Source organism: Cupressus sempervirens, chromosome 4, assembly GCF_028749045.1.
Source record: "Cupressus sempervirens isolate cs-2001-9-10 chromosome 4, ASM2874904v1, whole genome shotgun sequence".
Lineage (NCBI taxonomy): Eukaryota > Viridiplantae > Streptophyta > Pinopsida > Cupressales > Cupressaceae > Cupressus > Cupressus sempervirens.
Window position 1 is genome coordinate 289,442,699 of NC_143121.1, and position 21,823 is coordinate 289,464,521.

Sequence of the window (21,823 nt, forward strand, 5' to 3'; positions counted from 1 at the left end):
CTTGAGTTATATTTGTAGATGCTCCTACCCCTGGAATTATGTCAACTGAAACTCTATTAGCTAAAACTGTAGGCATCTCAATCTCTCGCTTTAGAACTACCACCAACGCTGCTTCTCCTATAGTCTGTCTCAGTTTCCTTTGGGGGAACTGTCTTTTCTGTTACCATCGGCTAAGTCTCGGCTACCATGAAAACTCTCTCCATTGTTACAACTGGTGGCATCATAATCATTGGTGTCCGATCCTGGCCAAACGCAAGAATGGGGAGCATGCTCGTAGTAGACACCAAGTGTGCTAAAGGAGATAACATAGAGTATTGAGTTCGATTAGATATTTCTTGGAGATTGTTTTGTGGTGTGGTAGGAGTTTGATAAAGTTGATTGCATTCAAATTAGCAAAGGCAGTAGTGCGTGGTATTCAAAACATTGCAGACTAGTCTTGTTTTGGCTTATTCCTTAGGTTTCTGAACAAAAGCTTCTAACTTGACTGCCAACCCTTAGAATTCGATGAGCTTTGGGCAAAAGCAAGTAGAGGCAACAAACTTAATGTTCCATAAAGAATTTTGTAGGCAAACTCTGCTAATGAATTTTGGCACCAAACCCTAATCGAGCATCTTCATGTGATTGACCTATGACAGAGTAAGAAAAAATTAAGAGTGAGTCCAGGGTGGATCCAAGTAAACTAATCATGAGATTGGTGGGTAATCAGTTTGGAAAAACCTCCTAAGTTGCTCTCACATTGGGTTAATCCATTTCGAGGGTTTGATGCATTATAGCCATGTATTAGTCCTAATTAGCCCACTTTAGCCCTCCCAAGTTTTGGCATGTAGTCAAAGGGTCAAGACCTAAAACCTACATATTCTTTTGTATCTTCCAAAAGGGTGTCTGAATCTTTGATTTGTTTGGGAGGTTGTTTGGAGGTTTTGAATTGTATGTCCAAAAAATTGATTAGGTAGACCTAATTCAATTAGGGCTTCCCAATAGGTCAAGTTGGATAAATTGCTTTGTGGGTCTACAAGGGTGTATTTAGTGATTGTGTTGGGTCAAGTTGGACATGAAAAAGGTGTTACGATTCACCCCTATGTGTTAAGCAACCCCAAGATCTCTATAAGGTGCCATTCTACCTAGAGCAGCAAGCATCTCTGGGCTATAATACCTAGGGGAGAGAGCATAAGCTAGGAGATGCAAAGGAGTAGTCATCTTAATCCAATGGTGAAAGACAATTATTTCCACGTTTTTGTATAAGGTATCTGTAGGGTCATTCTCTCTCCTTTGAATGACCTAGGATATGAATAACAAATAATGTTCATGTAAGCTATCTTGATGTAAGTTATGTAAATTAGAACTTTATAAATTTAGCTATATTTTAATAATAATAAGCTTGGGTAGAGGATTGACAATTGTATTATACTTACCACTTTGATGTTCTCCAACATGGTGTCCATGGCATCATATATGTCCCCCAAGCATGGTTGACCCAGGTTGGCAAACCTAAGCATAGCTATGATAGGATAGGTCAATTCTGTTGTGTATTCTACTCAGATTCACCAATCATTATCCGATATTGTTGCCTTGACCTTTTGGGCCCTTGTTGTATTCGGTTGTTTTGAAATGCCCCATAGGTTACTAATGACTATTTGTGACAATGCTTCCCTCACCCTCACAAGTCATCTAAGGAGGATTATGCGTGATGATAAGTGGGTCTCAACCACCTAAAAACATGTTAATAGAAAGTTAACAACACATTCATAAATTGATATTTCATAAAGTAAATTGAACAAATTAAATTTTAAAATTTACCTTCAATAACTCCAATTTGGAGAAACTTTTGAAAATTGCTTGTGACATATGGTGGTTTGTCACAAACATTTGAATCTGCTCACACTCTTCATATAATTGCTTCACTCAATCTATTTGGGTGCCAATGGCTTATATCACCAAATTGAGAGAATGGACGGTGCACAGTATCCAAAAGATGGGATCATATCTAGCCTCTACTAATGCACCCACAGCCCTACAAATTTTTGCATTGTTCGTAACAACTCAAACAACATTATCACTACCCACTGCCTCTATGGAATGAATGAGAATGCAAACAATAAATTCAACATCTTTCACTTGCCCCTCACAATCAACCACCTTCAAACACATTGCCCTTTATGGGGACACAACAATAACATGTATCCTTCCCATGATGCCTTTGAGAGTGAAATCCATTCTCATTATATAGTTTGAAACCAAATAAAGGTATTGTTTGGTTGAGGAGCACTCCTTAATTGCCTCTTTTCATATCTAGAATTGTTAACAACATAATTCTCTCATTATTTATTAGACGATACATATAGTATTTCGGAGGTGTTCAGATGCTCGAAGCACTTTTGGATGCTTTGCAGATGCGTAGAGGAAGCACATCCTGGGCACCTGAATGCTATGTGCTTCCACGATAGTTTGGGTGCCCTGGAAGCGATTCTTGTGTGCATCCGCAGGGCATCCAAAGGCTTTTGTGAGCCCAATGTTCTTTTTGACACTTTTGGGCTATCCAGATCACTTAAAACACAACTTAGCATGTGCAAAATGTAATTTTTGTTCATTTTTTGCTCCTAAACACTAACATGGCCCTAAAAGAGGCCATTGATTGCTTTTTCTTCTCATTTTGTATGCAATTGGGATCTTTTCTCATTTGGTCTCTATTTTTGCATTTTTAAGGCAAGGTGATTATTTTTGAAGAGGACCATTTGTAAGCATTTGATCTCACTTTGGAGTCCTTTTATTGATTTCTTTTTTGAGATTTTGATGATTTTTTTAAAGTTTGGGAAGAATTTTTGTAAGTTTTATTCTATTTTTTAAAGAAATGAAGACAAAAGTTTAGCTATCTATTTTAATATTTTGGTATAATTTTTTGGAACTTGTCTGCTTATATTCATAGCTTATATCTAATTTAAATTTATATATTTTCTTATTAGATTGCATAGTGCAAGAATGACCACTATCTTTAGTCAAAGTTTAGTGGCAAGGCAAGGTGAAGGAAGTGATAACTTTGAAAGTGATGTAGGATCTCCATTATGGAGTCATACCACATGATTATCACAAGTTTCAGGACGTTAGTTATATATTTGGACATGTAATATATGCCATAGTAAACCATTCGATTGTAATGTTCCTATGTAGAGGGGTTTTTGAAGAACTATCCCACACTTAGCAATGTGACGAAACCGTCTATTGGAGGTGTACAACAATGAGGGAAAACTGTACAAATAGTGAGAAAGAGGTTGTATGATGTCTTGGAAGGGTTGTATGGTCTCTTTAGAATGTCCTACGATATGGAGAGAGGAGTGCTATGATTATACCGAGGGGTGTTTAATTAATTGTATACAGTAAGGTAGGTTTGAATTGGCTTATGTTGGTACGGAGGGTGGATGATGGTTTGGAGGTTGGAGGATGATATTGACCATAGGGAAGGAGGAGAGACTTTGTTATTGAACAGAGGATGAAGATAGTGTATGATGTATAAACCAAACCATGCAAAGACGTATTGTGAGATATGATGGTGAGGCAATGGGGATCTTATGACATATGGGGGAGGAGGACAAATGGTCTAGGTGGGTGCAGACTATAGGTTACCTACTGCACTTGTCAAATATACTTTCGTCTATAGTTGCAATAAGAACTAAATATTGTGCCAATATTATTGATGTAAAAGTATTTGCACAAAAACATAACTGATTAGTTGCCAGGGTCAAATATTGCCAATATAATACCAGATCACATACAAAATTTAATAAACTCCAGATTGAATAATCATCCAAGTTGCAAGTTGGAGATAGTTGACTAAATGCCAGCTACACAAAAATTTATTTACAATCCAATGCTTCAATGTTGCATTAGCATTGGACAAGATCTGAGCGGATACAATGAAGTTGCCAAATGACGATTAGCAAATTTGGTGCACATGGTGAGATATCTGAATGATATTTCCAACGACAAAATAGGGTAATAGGGAGGGTCTTCCACCTTCGAAACTACACACGAACTCCTTCAGCCTCTAGCGTTTGGAAATACAAAAGAGAAATCCAATCCAATCCATGATGAATTACAATGACCAACCTTCTCGTTGTAGAGGCCTCTAGGAAGCATCTAGCGATTTACAACAAGCCAACAATATTATATAATTACTTTATTAATTTGTCCACACATTTATTAGTTAATTTAATTTCAAGGACCAAATAATTAATTAATTAAATTAAATTATTGCACTAAAAATTGGGGACATCATATCGATAGTTCATATTCTTGGAGCAAACTTCATTTAAGGGTCCTTGTAAAGGAATGAGAATGTGCAAAGAAAGCAAAGATGGAAATGGGATGTAGTAGGATTTATATGAGAACAAGAAGCTAGTAAAAATTTGGTTAAAAGATCAGAAAAATGTTTTTATCAACCTCTATTCGAATAGAACAAAATGAAATTGCCTGTGATCTAGTTGTATCCTCCAAACATTCATTCTTGCAAGTACATGTACCGAGAGAGGAAGAGGAAGAAGTAGAAGTTATTGCCTGCAAAAGAGGTCAACTGGATACCACATTTGAAATGGATGCAAGAGAACTTGTTGATTAAGCTATTGCATGTTGCCTCTATGCCAATGGTCTTCCTTTTAACTTGGTGAGATCACCATATTGGAAGGAAATGGTGGTAGCCATCAATAAAGCACTGACTGATTACACTAGTTCCGCATATGAAAAGGTGCATACTAGTCTATTGCAAAAAGAGAAGACTTCTAAGAGAAAGCTCTTCAACCAATTAGAACTTCTTGGAAAACTTTGAATATATCATATTTTGTCTGATGGATGGAAAGATACAAGAAACTAACCATTGATTGATCTGATTGCAACGTCCCCCAAAGGGGTAATGTTTTTGAGGGCGGTTAGTTGTGAAGAAGTGAAGGGTTGACAACTCATTACTAGAATTCTTATTGAGGCCATAGAGATGGTTGGTTGTGAGAATGTGGTCCAGCTGGTCACTTACTATGCTAGAAATTGTACGGGTGTAGGTGCTTTGGTTGAGAGTCGACATGACCGTATTTTTTTGACACCATGCACCAAACACTCCCTTAATTTAGTCATGAACAAATTGGCACCCAAATAGATTGGGTGAAGTAAATATACCAAGAGGAAGAGGAGATACAAATGTTTGTGATGAACCACCATATGTCTCAATTGATATTGAGATCATTCTCCAAATTGGAGTTGTGAATAAGTTTTATGTTCATGTTCGATTATCAAATTCTATATATAACTTTGCTTAATATTTATCAACGTATTGTTAACTTTCTTAGGTTACTTGTTAAAACTGTAACTTCGATTATCATGCTGATCTGATTGTACAAATCACACAGATCCAATCTAGCATTAAATATGTATATCTTCCTTTATAGGCATTATCGGTGTCTCTGTAGGGATAGTGGTTATCGAGGATAACCTTAACTAACGTTAGTTAATGTCTTTACAAATCATTATCTTCGTTGAGTGCCGATTATGGGTGTGTTATTATAGGGCCGACCTAGATAGGGTCATATCCCTTCAAGGGACATGCCCTTTGGTTACCTTATATATATGAGATAGAAATGTGGATAATGAACACACAAGTACAAAGAAGTCTGTTCATTAGCATTCTCTGACTCATTTGAATTAGTAGCAGAATATACTTTATCATAGAATTATCATATCGAAAAGAAGGATTAATATTCATCTGCAATTGATCAAGAGCATCTCCAACACTAAATAGGTTATACATTAGTTTGATTTGAAAGCAAAAACTGCAAAAACTTTACATGGTATCAGAGCCTCGTTCTTTCTATAAAGACTAACAGCTTGAAGGCAGATCAAAGGCAACATAATTAAGAGGGGGAGAATATATGTTTCAAAGTAATAGATTGTACTCTCAATATGTTGCGGAGGGAACCAGGTCTACAAGTTTTCCATGTGGGAGAGAAAGACATAAGTAAAGCCATTAATAATATTGTTGAACCAAATAAAGATGAAGCACTAGGCTGTTGATGCACGTCAAGAGATTGATCTAAAGGTTGGAGTTGCAATTACATGATTTCAGACACGTTTTTTTCAAGGCAAATATGGAAACCTTGACTCCGGTGTTATTTCTTATGGGCCCTATCAAAATCCAACTCTTGGGTTTTGTGTACGACATCTGGAAATTACCACATTTAAACCAGAGCCATTTTGGATTGTTCGACCACATATTAACAAGAGTGGTTATCAGCTTCAGTTATTATGGGATCAGAACAAAGTATTTGACCAAGATGTATGCAAAGTCTTTCAGAAATTTGTGATTGATTTTGGCTCAGCCAAGGTTGTAGATGTTTCACAAAAGGAAGAACGCAAAAGTCATCCCTCCGGTTTGAATACTGTAAATTTGCTCAGGTTTCTTCGAGTGACCTAGACCTGGGGCCTCATCATGTTATGGAAATCGCTGAGCAATTGTACACACAAGGTTACATAAGTTACCCCGGAATGGAGAGCACAACCTACCCAACAACATTTGATTTTGAAGGCACCCTTTCTCTCCAATGCAAGAATCCAAATTGGGGCGATTATGTGAAAGGAATTATGCACAGGTACATGCAAGAAGGCAGTTTATTCCTACAGTATTAGGAATCACACTAATCACAGGATATCAGTCCATTGATGCAGATCTGTGCTTGCCAAATATTCAGAGCTTTATAGAGCAGCAAATTACCTTGATTACAAAAGGCCAAGTTGACCATGGTCGTGTGGTTCAACATGCACTAGAACAATTCAGTGCCAAGTATATATATTTTGTTAATCAGTTGCACCAAATTTGTGGCAGTGAGTTTGAGGTTGCAAATGAGAGGTGTGTCTTCTATAGTTGGTGCTCGAATACATTTGAGATGACCTGAAAGACACAATAGTATCAGGAGTTTGATATTTATGATCTATCTTAAGCAAGAAGCTATTATCTGGTGGAACCTTAAAAGCATCGATAATTTGCATTGTGGGGATGTGTATGTGTAGCGAAAAACTATTCCATTTGTCGTTGGGAGTATTGATCAACAGAGAAAGTGAAAACATATCTGAGGCAAACAACCAGAAAGATCTAATTTTGTGGTTGCACCCTATTATTATTTAAAGAAAAGAGAGAGCATTGGAAAGTTCATTGCAGGCCTTTAGCTTTATGCAAAAGGTGTGTAGAGGTGCATAAAGGAAGCCACCAAATGTCAAATGGAATCATTTTCCGAGAGCATTCGAACATTTCTAGGTGCACTCTAAAATAGCAGAATATTTTTCTTTTTAAAGTTGAATGTCAATAGGGATATTACATTATATTCATTTCTATGTATGAGTCAAAGAATTAAAACTTGTATAAACCATTAAATTCTGAGATAAATTTGGACTGATTGACATAAACAAAAAACTCTCATGGTCTGATTATGACTCGTAACCCCTTGAGAAGTTATTCGTAAACTTTGGCTAGATAACAGGAGGGGACCTTTTAGTGTACACATTGAGAGGGAGTCTTACCAAAAGTAGTTAAACCTAAACTTCAGAGGGAGCAGATAGGAAACTTGTAAACTCTTCACTAAGGGAGTAGATCACATTAAGTGTCATGGACCTCAGTTACTTAAATTTGGTTTGACTTAAAATTCTTATGGATAAATTGAGAACTTGCATACGTGGATTAAATCCACCTTAGAGATGCTCATACTTAAGAGAGAGTTTATATATGGGCCCCACTTTCACCAAGTTTTGCATTATAAACTCCTCCTTTGGGATTCTTTTGTATAAGCATTTCTTTTTCAAGACTAATTTTAGCCTAGGCTACATTATTGGTTGTGTTTGTTATAATCATTGGCTATGTTATAGCAAAGACTATAGTTGAGTCTATAATTGGATATTTTGGATGATCATGTATTTGATATGTGAATATAGCATAGAACATATTGGTTGCATATCCGGCTAAATTTATCTATGTGATTATATTTCTTATGATTTGTGGATAGTGGTGATCCATGGTTTGAGTCTTCCTGATTCAAGGATTGAGTACTTGGCAGACTTAATGTCGGGATACTAGTACTCGAAGCACTTGGTGAATATCATGTATTTTATATTCAGATATTAGTACAGGTGACATCATGGATTTGATATCCAATTTAGTACTTGGTGGACTTAATGTCTGGATATCAATACAAGTGACATCTTGGATTTGATGTCGGATATAGTATTATCTAACCAAAACCAAAATAAGTGATTTATCTAAATCAGACTCACCAATGTTTTGAATGCTATCAAACTTACAGCTTGGAAGGTTGCTATGACAGAAGGATACCATTCCATTATTGAGAATGATGTTTGGGAAATTGTCCTAAGGCCTGGAAGGAAATCTGTTGTTTCTTTTAAATGGATATTTAAAATCAAGCATGCTACTGACGGTAGCATAAGCTAGATTCATAGCCAGAGGATTCTCTCAGAAGGAGGGAATTGTTTATGAAGAAACCTTTGCTCCAAGTTGCTAGATACACCTTTGTAAGAACCCTGAAGGATTTGAAACTCATAACCCTAAAATCTTTGTTTGCAGGCTCAAATATGAGAGAATTGACTTGGACCTTCATGGGTACATAGACTCAAATTGGGTTGGAAGCGTTACTAATAGGAAAAGCACTTCAGGATGTTGTTTTAGCAATGATATCTTGGATATGCAGAAAGCAGGCATTAGTAGCACAGAGCTCCACAGAAGCTGAATACATTGCTGCAACAATGGTCTTTCGCAAGGCAATTTGTCTTAGAAAGGTCTTGGTCAACCCATGAATCCTACAATTATTCATTGTGATAATTAGAGTTCCATTAAGCTTTCTGTGAATCTAGTTTTCATGACAGGTCCAAGCATATTGAAATTACTTAACATCATGTAAGAGATATGTTAGATAGGAATCTGTAAAAAATTAGAATACATTTGCACTGTAGATTAGACAATAGATATTCTTACCAAACGTTGCGCTAGAGTGAAGATAGATCACATCAAGAAAAGACTTGGTATGGTTGAATTATTATACATTTGTATTCTTTAATTCTTAATGAAATAACTTTTAAAAATTATTATTGTCAGGCTATTGACTGTTATGGACTTCACCATTTGTGTTCATTATCTAAGAGGTGACGATCTCTTAGATAATGTACTAAACAATAAAGATCTATTGTTAGATCTAGATGAGTTCAAGATCACATTGTGATGTAGACATTATTATGCCTATGAATCACAATTTGGATAAAGGAAGAATTTTATTATTCTCCAGAGTTTATCCTATGTTCTGGTAGATCTTAAGTCAGGATCATGTTGTGATATAGGAATGCCAATACCTATGAGTCACAACTTGGATAAATGAAGAATTTAATTATTCTCCAGATTTTATCTTGTATATTGTATTCTTTGCAATACTGTTATCACTAGTAAAAGTGATATGTCATATCACAGGTATAGTAATATGACATAGTATCATGTGTTCAATGATACCACATGCTAAGAAGATTTAGAGAGATATAGAGTATCATTCTATGCTTATTCATCGTAATTGATGATGATGATGCTAGATATGTTATCTCCTAGTATGATTATCAAGTTAAGAGGGAGTGTTAGAATTGTAACTTCGATTATCATGCTGATCTGATTGTATAGATCACACAGATCTGATCTAGCATTAAATATATATATCTTCCTTTATAGGCATTATTGACGTCTCTGTAGGGATAGTGGTTATTGAGGATAATCTTAACTAAAGTTAGGTAATGTCTTTACAAATCATATTCTTCATTGAGCGCCGATTATGGGAGTTATATTATAGGGCTGACCTAGATAGGGTCATGTCCCTTCATGAACACACAAGTACAAAGAAGTCTGTTCATTAGCATTCTCTGTCTCATTCGAATTAGTAGCAGAATATACTTTATTGCAGAATTATCATATCAAAAAGAAGGATTAATATTCGTCTGCAATTGATTAAGACCATCTCCAACACTATATAGGTTATACATCAGTTTGATTTGGAAGCAGGAACTATAAAAACTTGACATTATTGACACCAGATTTGCATCTAATACTATTGTTATGAGACGACTTGTCAAGGTGCAAGGGGTATTGAGACAAATGTTTATTTCTAGCCAGTGTGGTATATGGAAGGCTTCCAGTTTAGAGAGAGCCCAAATGGTCAAGGCTTTGGTCTTGGATGAAAATTGGTGGTCTTGTGTACAATTTGTATTATAGTTGCGAGCTTATCATGACTATGCTCTACTTTGTTGATACAAATTCACCTTGCTTGGAGGATGTGTATGATGGTAGGGATACCATGGTAGAGAAGGTAAAACTTTTGATACAAACACATGAGAATGACTCCACAGAATGTGAAGCCTTATGGAATAAGGTGGAAGCAACCATTCATCATCATTAGGAAAAGATGACTATCCATTGCACCTCATTGCATTTGCCTTATCTCCAAGGTACTATAGCTAGGAAATACTTGCTATGCCAGATAGAGTTTCACCATATGTGGATGAAGAAGGTCCCAATGGGTGCTACAAAGCATTTGGAAGACTCTTCCAAGATTATGAAATGCACAAGAAGGTGAGGCAAGAATTTGGCTTATTTGCTTCAGGAACAAAACTTACTTCAGATGCAATAAAGGACCAAAATGACATGGGAGCTATCACTTGGTGGCATGTGTATGGTCAACTATACAAGCATCTATAACCTCTTGCAATCAAGATCCTCCAACAAGCAAGTTTTTTCTGTTTTGTTTGCTGCATGTATTTTACAATTTAGTGTTTAACATTCTTTAATCTAATTTCCATTTGTATGTTTAATTTTGTGAACACTTTCTAGGTTACAAGTTCTACTACCGAACAAACTTAGAGTAGACATTCCTCTATCCATTCAATGAAGTGCAACTATTTAAGCTCAAAGAAAGTGGAGGACTTGGCATATATTCATTCCAACTTGCATCTTTTGTCATGTATGTAATGTCCCCGTTATAAAATAAATAATAATTTAATCTGTGTAACGGGCCGATTGATTTATTTTATCTTGGACCCATTTTTTTTTTTTTTTTTGGTAGTTTGTATCGTTGTCGACTATCTTTGTACACCCTCGAAAAGATTTTCTCGATGAGTATTTAAGCACGGCTTGTAGGAAGTTGGTAAACATGCTTTGGATTATATCTCTCTGTACTGTGGATTCTTGTTGGAGTTCGGAATTGTTCGCCATTTTGGAAGTGAAAGACCTTCCCTATTTGGCTTGTGCGGTTTTCGATGGGATTCAACCCTCACCCTATTCCGTCGGTGCTCAACTCGGTTTGTATCTTGCAAAATTGGAATGCTCTCATTATTTGCAAATACTTATCAACCTGTGAATGTTCTTTCATATTGGTACAAGCATTGTTTGATAATTACATTATTGTTTTCCATTAATTAATAATAATAGTTAATGGTTTATGGTGTACGACTCTCTCCATCCTCCACTTGCAAATCACACCTTCTGTATCATTGTTACACAACCTACCTGTATGGCTTCCATATCAGGCAACACCCTTCAATCCCACCTCACTCCGTACTCCTTCCTCATATCCGTACGGATTCCTAGCTACACTGTACAGCTTCAACATTGCATTGGGTAGTCACCGTACGGATTCACCTATGCTATGTACGACCTTGACTCCTTTCACCGTACGGCTTTGACCCCCTCCACCGTATGGCCTTGTCTCTCTTCCACCCGTATGGCCTGCTTTCTCCCATCGTACGACCATTACTTAGCCGCCAAGACACCACCGTACGGCCACAACCTGGCCACCTCCTGTTACCTTACAGATATCCCTTTCTGCTACACTGCATATTGTACCTTTCCTTGTCTTGGCAACCATATACCTTCTCCAGTCCATACGGTCTCTCTGCTATTCGTATAAGACTTCTCCAGTAGGGCATAGAACAGGGGACACTACAGTGGTATTAGAGCTCTTTGATCTTGCCAGCCTGTGGACGGTGAATGCGAGTTTATAGCCGGAAGAGGACGACACATTCTGTTGATCGAATGGCTGACGAACGGGAACCGACTGGTGCTGAACTTGTGGTGCTTCTAAGGGAACTTGCTTGAAATCAGGCATAGATCACTAACATGCAGTGACTCATGGAAGAAACTTTCAAGAAGTTGGCGGAGAACAAAATATCTGGGGAACAGAATGGTCACAGCGTGGACTCAGTATCAGGTAAAGCACACTCTTAGCTAGCATGCTTTCAACCTTCCATGCCAACCTTCATGCCACGAACGGAAGCTCATCACGGAGAGAGACTCCCAACTTTTGAAGAGATAAGAGAGGACTGGAGGAATGCAAATCTCGAAGAGGACATTTCCTACAAAGATTATGCAGATCTGAGAATGAGATACTCGAGAGGCGGAAACAGAGGAGGATACTTTAATGATGATCTTAGGAGAAAATTGAGTAAGGTGAATTTGTCTCCATTTGACAGATCGGGTTCCATTTCAGCACAAGCATGGGTGATGAAAGCAGATACCTACTTCTAGCTCAATCCTATGCCAAAAGAAGCTATCAAATTTGCCGTGTTGCATTTGGAAGGAGTTGCGCACGAATGGTGGCACCACGACACCATCACATTCGGGCATGATCAAATAAAGACCTATGCAGAATTTACAAAGAGATTAATAGAACGATTTGATAGGAAAGACCCTAAGCTCAATTTCAAAGAGCTGGCACAACTGAGGCACACTGGATCGGTAGATCAATTCATTGGGAATTTTAGAGACTTTTTTTGTTGGTCACGGACATCTCTGAAAGAAGGCGGGTCATGCTCTTTATGGACGGATTGGCAGAACCACTGAAGGGTTGGGTAAAGGGATTCAATCCGTCTACCCTATCAGAAGCAATCAGTATGGCACGAAGTATGGCATTGTCGTCGGCATCAACCTCATCCTCTCAAAGTGACTCATCTGAAACGACTGATGTTTCTGAGGGACAAACCTCTGCCCAAGAAGCCGTCATTGGATGAAGCTACCCGACCGGAACTTCGAAGGAAGAAATTGTGTTTCAATTGCAAGGGCCCTTGGGAGCTTGGCCATTGATGCCTTGGGAAGGGAAAGATCCATTACATTGAGGTGGTGTCCGATGATGAGGACGAACACGAACAAGAAGAAATGCCAGTTGAAGATGACCAACCTAATACTGACACCAACATGGCCAGTTTAAACCGTACGGAGAGGATTGCCACCTTGGTATAGCGCGAAGGATCCATTGCATTGCCTGGCAGTCCGAGGTGCACAGTTTTTCGTGTGCTGGGTACCCTTCAAGGACAAAGGGTTACGGTGATGTTGGATAGCGGAGCTACTTTGAATTTCATAAATTCATCCTTGGTAAAGTGAAGAAGTCTCCCTACGGAAGCACACGCAGGCTTTCAGGTCAAGGTTGCCTTAGGGACTTTCCTGCCTTGCACACACCTTGTTCCTCAGCTGAGCATCACAATGGCGAATCACATAGTGATGGAGGACTTTTTTATAGTGGACCTCACTGAGATGGAAGTCATTCTTGGCATACAATGGATGGAGACCCTTGATGAGTACACTCAGAGTTTCAAATGAATGGACTTTACTTTTGTGGTTGATGGAAAGAAGGTTGTCCTCCGAGGGATGGCAAATGAAGGGCTGAAGGAAGTTTTCGCGCATTGGATGGAGGCAATCTTGCGGCACGTTGATGTTGCGTGGGTTGCGCATTGTTTTATCTTGACGAAACCTATAAAGGGGCACCGAACACCTCCACAGGATTAAGAACTCTAGGACATCTTAAGTAGGCATGAAAAGGTTTTCATGGATGTTCCTCATGGCATACCACCTCATCGAGGGTTTGAACACACAATCGAGTTGGAATCAGGGGCAAAACCAGTCATAACCACACCGTACTGCCACCTTAACAAATTCAAGGATGAGATCGAATAGATGATTCAGGAATTGCTTGAGAAAGGATGGATCCATCCTAGTTCTAGCTCGTTCGCGTCATCCATAGTCTTGGTCAAAAAGAAGGACGAAATGATGCACATGTGTGTGGACTATCACACGCTGAACAAAAGAACAATAAAGAACAGGTATCCCATCCCACGGATAGATGAGTTGTTGGATGAACTACATGGTGCGGTCTATTTTTCAAAAATAGATCTCCATTTTGGATACCATCAGATTCAAATGAGGGAAGATGTGGAGAAAACGGCTTTCCATTGCCACTACGGACACTATGAGTTCCTAGTCATGCCGTTTGGATTGACCAACACCTGCTACCTTTCAATCTTGCATGAACCGCATCTTCAACAAATAGTTGCGTATCTATTGGTATTCTTTGATGATCTTCTTATTTATAGCAGGACATGGGAGGAGCACCTGAAGCATCTGAATGAAGTTCTGACTATCATGGAGGAACAGTCCCTATTCACCAAGTACTCCAAATGTGAGTTTGGTATGACAGGGATATTGTACTTAGGATATGTTGTTAGTAAATACGTGGTTCAAGTGCATCAAGAGAAGATTCAGGCTGTCCTCGATTGGCCTCCCCCAAAATCACTCACGGATCTGCGAGGATTCTTCGGACTGTGCAGTTACTACATGAGATTTGTCAAAGAATTTTCTTAGCTCAGCGCACCTCTAATGGATCTGACGAAGAAGGGGGCTTTCCAGTGGAACAAAGAAGCACAACTCACCTTTGATAAGCTAAACGAGGCCATGAGCACTTGCCCGGTTTTTGTACTGCTTGACTTCACCCGACTATTCATTTTGGAATGCGACGCACCCGGGGAGGGCATTAGAGCTGTTCTGATGCAGGATTGACACCCCATCGCCTATGAGAGCAGGAAGCTTACACCAGTAGAACGCTTGTATTCCATTTACGACAAAGATATGTTGGCCATCATACATGCACTAACCAAGTTCTGGCAGTATTTGGTAGGTGCCAAGTTTGTCGTCCGTACGGATCACAACAGTCTGAGATATTTCTTGGAGCAGCGGGACTTGAACGAACGACAACAAAAATGGGTAAGCAAAGTTCAGTCTTTTGATTTCGACATTGAATATGTAAAAGGGAAAAACATTGTTGTTGCAGATGCCTTGTCTAGAAAACCCACCATCTGCTCGCTAGACCAGATCTCAGCTAACTGGAAGGCACAACTGTTAGTAGAATATTTCAAGAATACTTTTGCCTGTGAGATAATGGATGGCCACATCCACGATGATTGATACAGAGTGGTGGATGATATCATCTACTATAAAGAATGGATATACCTGGAGCCAGAATCCAAATTGAAGCAGAAGATCCTGAAGGAAGTGCACAACTCACCTTTGGCTGGACATCTCGGCTTCCTTAAAACTTACAGAAGCATTCGAGAGAGATTTTCATGGAAGGGACTGAAAGGGGACGTGTTGCAACATGTAAGAGAATTTATGGTTTGCCAACAAAATAAGTCTGAACACACTCTTCTTGCTGGCCTACTACAGCCTTTGCCTATTCCTAAACATAAGTGGGAAATTATATCTGTGGACTTCATAATAGGTCTTCCCAAGGTGAACGGAAAGGATTGCATCTTCGTGGTGGTTGATAGATTGAGAAAATATGCTCATTTATTCGCCATCCCTTCGGACCTTCAGGTTGCACAAGTCGCCGATCTATTTTTCAGAGAAGTCTTTCGCCTGCACAAGTTACCTCGAAACATTGTCAGCGATTGGAATGGACGATTTGTCAGTATTTTCTGGACAAAATTGTTTCGGATGGCAGGGACAAAATTATCATTGAGCACGAGTTACCACCCGCAGATAGATGGTCAAACTAAGATTGTGAACAAATGGCTCGAAGGCTACCTTCGAAACTACATCTCGACACAACGAGTGTGGGTAAAATTGATTCATCTCGGGGAGTATTGCTACAATACCACGTATCACATGTCTATCGGGATGGCGCCATTCAAAGCTCTGTACAGGCACGAATCCCTCTCCTTCATTGACATAGTTTTGGGTGACAGTTGCGCTCCAAGGGTGAAGGATTGGCTTCAAGAGGGACAAGACATACTGAGGAGCTTGAAAGAGAACCTACAGTAGGCACAAAATCGACAGAAGGTATACGTCGATAGACATTGAATAGAGAGAAGTTTTGAAGTGGGGGATCTGGTTTATCTCTGGTTTCAGCCATACCAACAGTCTTCATTAAAAGGAACAAGCAAGGAGAAATTGAAGCCACACTTTTATGGTCCCTATTGCGCGATCGGTTGCATTGGTGGGGTAGTGTATGAATTGGAACTTCTGGAGGGTAGCCGCATTCGCAATGTCTTCCATGTTTCCTGTTTGAAGAAGGCTATAGGGAAAAACGTCACTGTCACTATTGACCTTCCGCCACTCAACGAGGAAGGGAAGCTCATTCTGGAACTTGTTGAGATTCTCGAAGTGTGTGAAAAGGTCCTACGGAACTGCACTGTGAAGGAATACTTGGTACGTTGGCAACACCTACCGTTGGATGATGCAACGTGGGAAGGCGAGCACATCCTCCAGCACCCGGCATTGCACTTGCTTGAGGACAAGCAAATTTTGGGACGGGAGGACTGTAATGTCCCCATTATAAAATAAATAATAATTTAATCTTTGTAACAGGCCGATTGATTTATTTTATCTAGGACCCATTTTTTTTTTTTTTTTCATAGTTTGTGTTGCCGTCAGCTATCTTTGTACACCCTTGGAAAGATTTTCCTGATGGGTATTTAAGCACGGCTTGTAGGAGGTCGGTAAGGATGCTTTGGATTATATCTCTCTGTACTGTGGATTCCTGTTGGAGTTCGGAATTGTTTGCCATTTCGGAAGTAAAAGACCTTCCCTATTTGGCTTGTGCGATTTTCGGTGGGATTCAAGTTTTCAACCCTCACCCTATTCCGTCGGTGCTCAACTTGGTTTGTATCCGGAAAAATTGGAGTGCTCTCATTATTTGCAAATACTTATCAATCTGTGAATGTTCTTTCATACTGGTACGGGCATTGTTTGATAATTACATTATTGTTTGCCATTAATTAATAATAATAGTTAATGGTTTATGGTGTACAGCTCTCTCCATCCTCCACCTGCAAATCACACCTTTTGTACCACTGTTACACAACCCATCTGTACAGCTTCCATCTCAGGCAACACCCTTCATTCCCACCTCACTCCGTACTCCTTCCTCATATCCGTACGGATTCCCAGCTACACCATACAGCTTCAACATTGCATTGGGTAGTCACCGTAAGGATTCACCTCTACTACGTACGGCCTTGACTCCTTTCACTGTACGGCTTTGACCCCCTCCACTGTACGACCTTGTCCCTCTTCCACCCGTACGGCCTGCTTTCTCCCACCGTACGGCCATTACTTAGCCACCAAGACACCATTGTACGGCCACAACTTGGCCACTCCCTATTGCCGTACGGATATCCCTTGCTGCTACACTACATATTGTACCTTTCCTTGTCTTGGCAACCATATACCTTCTCTAGTCCGTGTGATCTCTCTACTATCCGTACGACTTCTCTAGTAGGGCATAGAACACGGGGACACTACAATGTAAGGAAGATGAATACAAGGGTCAGCCAAGCTTTGGAATGTAGCCCTTGAATGTGCAAACTTGGATGCAACGTTTCAGGATCTTACTACAATTGCAGATGATGATGATAGCACCATGGTACATGGTGCATCTAGCACAAGTGGAACTTTATTTTGTTCAAATGATCTTGAACTTGTAGCAGTTGGAAATGATGAGAATGTGGATTTTCTTGAGAATCCTTATGGTTCTAAATCTTTGAGTCTTGACTCTTGATTGATCAACATTGAATCATGAACTAAGTTTTGATTTTTTAATTCAAAGTGCATTGTAATCTTGAACATGAGTAATTTGCTAATTGATTATTGAACTTATTTCAATTTGTGTATGTGTGGTTCTGAAGTTTGAAGTTGAACTATCAAATATGAAATATCTTGTATCTTGATTAATTGTGAAGTGTCATACAATGAAAAGATTTATGTTGGTATATTTCTTTGCATATATATGTGTGTGTGTGTGTGTGTGTGTGTGTACACACATCTATGTACATATATAAATGTATAAATGTATGTATGCATGTCTATAGATCTGTGTGTGTGTGTGTGTGTGTGTATGTATGTATGTATGTATGTATATATATTTATGTATGTGTGTGTGTGTATATATATGTATGTAAGTATATGTGTATATAAACTATATATAAACGCATCCACAATCCCCCCCAAAAGAGTTTCGTGCATCTGTGCACCCGATTCTTGCATCCGCACCATTGGCAACTTAGGTTACCAACACTTATTTTGCAGCAGTAGAGGTAAGTATAATCATCTTCTGTTTTATACAAGCTGCTGTTTATTCCTATTGACTTTTACTGATCTATTGGCAACATGCTGTTATCACTAAAGTTCATAACTTATAACCACTCATTGATTAGTCAGTTGATTATTGTTCAGTGTAATTTAAAAGGCGTCATCTCTTCAGTTTACTACTATTGTTCTTAATTAGGATCACTTAATCACTATCTTATTGATCTTTAATATACTGTTGTAGTCAATCTTCATCGATCCATATTGCTAAGCATTATACAAGTTGTTGATTTGATATCTCTTTAAAGTTTATATTATAAGGCAATATCTTATTTTCTTCCATTGATTGTGACATATTCGATCTACTGTTCTTCTACAATTTTCTCCTAGAGACAACAAAACTGAGAATATATTATATTACAATTTGTTAGTTTTATTTTAATTTTAATTTGATTATTGTAATATATTTTTAAAGTATTATTTCAGAAAGGGGAAATTACAAATAAATGCTACCACTTTAAAGCCTATTCATATAACATCTTCAACCCTCCAAATGGGGCATGAAAGGTGGTTATCAAATCTAATTGTTTCTCAAGGTTAAATCCAGGTATTTAATGGGTAAGATAGTGCAGGTTGCCACTATTTCACCCGCCTACTTTATCTGGGCACCTACTTGTTAGTTTTTAACCACCTTCGTTGTTATTGTTTATAGCTGCAAGTTGTATTGTCTTTAATAATAGCCAATTAAAATAATAAAACAAGCTCATAGAAACTGCCATACAAAGTTGAATACCCAAAATAACCTCCTTAAGGATTTCCTTCCAGTATATAGTCAACTTATCACATGAATCACATATATTTAAGCAGGAGTGGTCAAAGTATAAATTTTTGCATTGTGTTCGTGTATGAAAGCCAGTTACTGCTGACGTTGGGTTCAAGGGAAATGGATGCACTTGCAAAATTGAACGTATGCAGGAAGAGAGCTATCATGTTATTTGAAGACGGTTTTATATCATGGCAACTTTTCAAATCAATAGCACAAAATATATTTCTGTTTCCTCCGTTTGTGGAGAGTAATCATTGCTTGTGATTCTTGGAGAGTAATCTCATTTGGGTATTCATCATATGCTAAAATTTTTGTTACTGCTGGGAGCCAATCTTGAGACTCTGGCCTTGGAGGCCTGAGGCAGCACCCAGAGTGGCATTCCAGGCATGTCATAAAGACATGCAGATATGTAAATACATCTGACCACAGGAGATGAATTTCCTCGGGACTACGGTTACATTTATTTTGTAGCTTGGAAATGAATGAGTTTGTGTTGAAGTTTTAATGAATATATGTGTTGAAAAGGTTGAAATTGTATTTATAAAATGCTGCAATTATATTGTGTATGGTCATAGTAATATTATATATCTACTGCTACTAAATTTGAATATCAGAGTTCTGTCTGGTGGTGACCTTAAATACTACCTTTACCTTTATATTTATTCATGCTTGTACAATTTTAAAATTCTAAAGTTTAGACTGCTGAAGATCTCTGACTCTTTGTTCAATATGTGACTAATGCAATATTGAAGACGATCCTGCTCCTTGGCATGACTTTATATTTGCCCGAGTCCCAAGCAAATGTCACAGCCCAGTTTATTTTGATTCTTGTGGATATTGTGAAAACTTCTCTTTTACTTTTCAATATGAATTTTATAACTAATGCCCTTCAATTTTCTGTGGCAGACGATATTTTTTCTTGATTGCGTTCAGATCATACCTGTACAGCCATGTGGCACAACATGGGGCTAAATTCACGGGAGAGACGGGATTTGCTGCTTGGATGCAAGCGAGGCCAGAGCTTGGTCACTTATGTGACAATTTAAAGCTTGATAAGTAATTTATTACTCCCTGTATGCTGATGATGATTTACTTTGAGATGCTTCTGCCCAGATCATAAACGGTTGCTGCTATAGGTGATGCATGTTTATTATCTGCTATGGATGTTCATCTGTTACAGCCTTCTATGTAGTGGTATGGGATTATTATCTCCACTGAATGTTATCCCTAGTGTATTTGATCAATTGAGAATTCATTTGTATGATCAGAACTAGGCTGATAAAAACTGCAAAGTATATGTATTCAGTAGCAATGTAGTGATTTTCAGGGAAATGGCAATGTAAAACTTGTCAATACATAAAGAGAACAGTTTTTGTGCAAGTATCAATGTAATTAATATCTTTCTATATAGATTTTGTGCAGTCAACTGGGAAAGTGCTACACCCATCATGGCAATAAGTCATGTCTCCAAATAAAGTGTTCAGTTCCTCATGGATTGTTGAGGTTCAAGGTTCCTGTACAGGTTGTTTCCAGAAAGAAAGGGTTTTGCAGTATTACAAATTTATTAGTGATGCAAAGTTCACGAGATTAAAATGGATTTGACGTTGTTCACTATTGATCTTTAATGTCGTGCTAAGCAATGGGAAATTTGTCTGGATCAGTGTTTTGATCAATAATTGTTTCTAAAATCTTGTATTGACGAGGACTACTACATTTTTTCCATAAAATAAGCCACTGTCATCATTATAGATACTGCAGCAGATGTACACATTTGCAATCCTTTGGAGCACAACTGTGCTTATGCAATGTTATGAAGATTTGGAATCATAAGGCAAGGATTTATTTACCCTCAACATTTTGCTTTGTAATAAACAATTATTTATTCCAATTGTCTACTGAATTGCATATCTCAGGCAGATTAGATGTTACATTCAACAATTTGACAGCAGCTTCTTGGGTAATAAACATTAATTAGAAGTGCATTCTTGTTTGATTTTGCTATATGAACTATAAGCTAAATGTTTTTTGTCATTTACGTGGTTCCTTTTTCTGGCATTTCATAAAGGAATAGTGTCTGGACTTTGAAATAGAATCTGTCTACACATCATCCTTCAGAAAATACAATTAATTTCACACAAGATGTTCTCAAAGGCTATAACATAGTATTTCACACAAGATGTTCTCAAAGGCCATGACATGATATTTCACACAATATAACACCCAAAGGCTATGACAAAGTATCAACTGATAGAAGACTAACAATTCAAGCTATTACAGGGACAATCCCTAAAAAAAGAGCGAGTGCAAGGGGTATATAGAAAACAATAATAATGAACAGAAATAGAAATCACCAAAGGCTATGACAAAGTATCAACTGATAGAAAGACTAACAATTCAAGCTATTATGGGGACAATCCCTCAAAAAAAAGCGAGTGCAAGGGGTATATAGAAAACAATAATAATGAACAGAAATAGAAATCACTATAAATTGTAGTATCTTTTTTTGATATCATCAGCAGTGGTCATTTATTCTTAAACCTGAGCATTGATGCTATTTTTCATGTCCATATGTAGATGCTCTG

At 38.1% G+C, this 21,823-nt stretch overlaps 1 protein-coding gene across 4 annotated transcripts in view; it reads left to right on the plus strand.

Annotated features, from left to right (window-relative positions):
- Window positions 1-21,223, plus strand: part of LOC149561136 (metal ion-binding protein) — a 195,121-nt gene extending 173,898 nt beyond the window's left edge. For 2 of the 4 annotated variants that reach the window (XM_089824984.1, XM_089824985.1), the window contains exons 20-21: window positions 20,148-20,297; window positions 20,653-21,223. In XM_089824984.1, coding sequence (XP_089681110.1) covers window positions 20,148-20,297; window positions 20,653-20,716 — 214 coding nt within the window. In that variant the 3' untranslated portion in view covers window positions 20,717-21,223. The other 2 variants (XR_016363776.1, XM_089824987.1) reach the window with 2 other exon arrangements.
- Window positions 21,224-21,823: the final 600 nt, after the last annotated feature.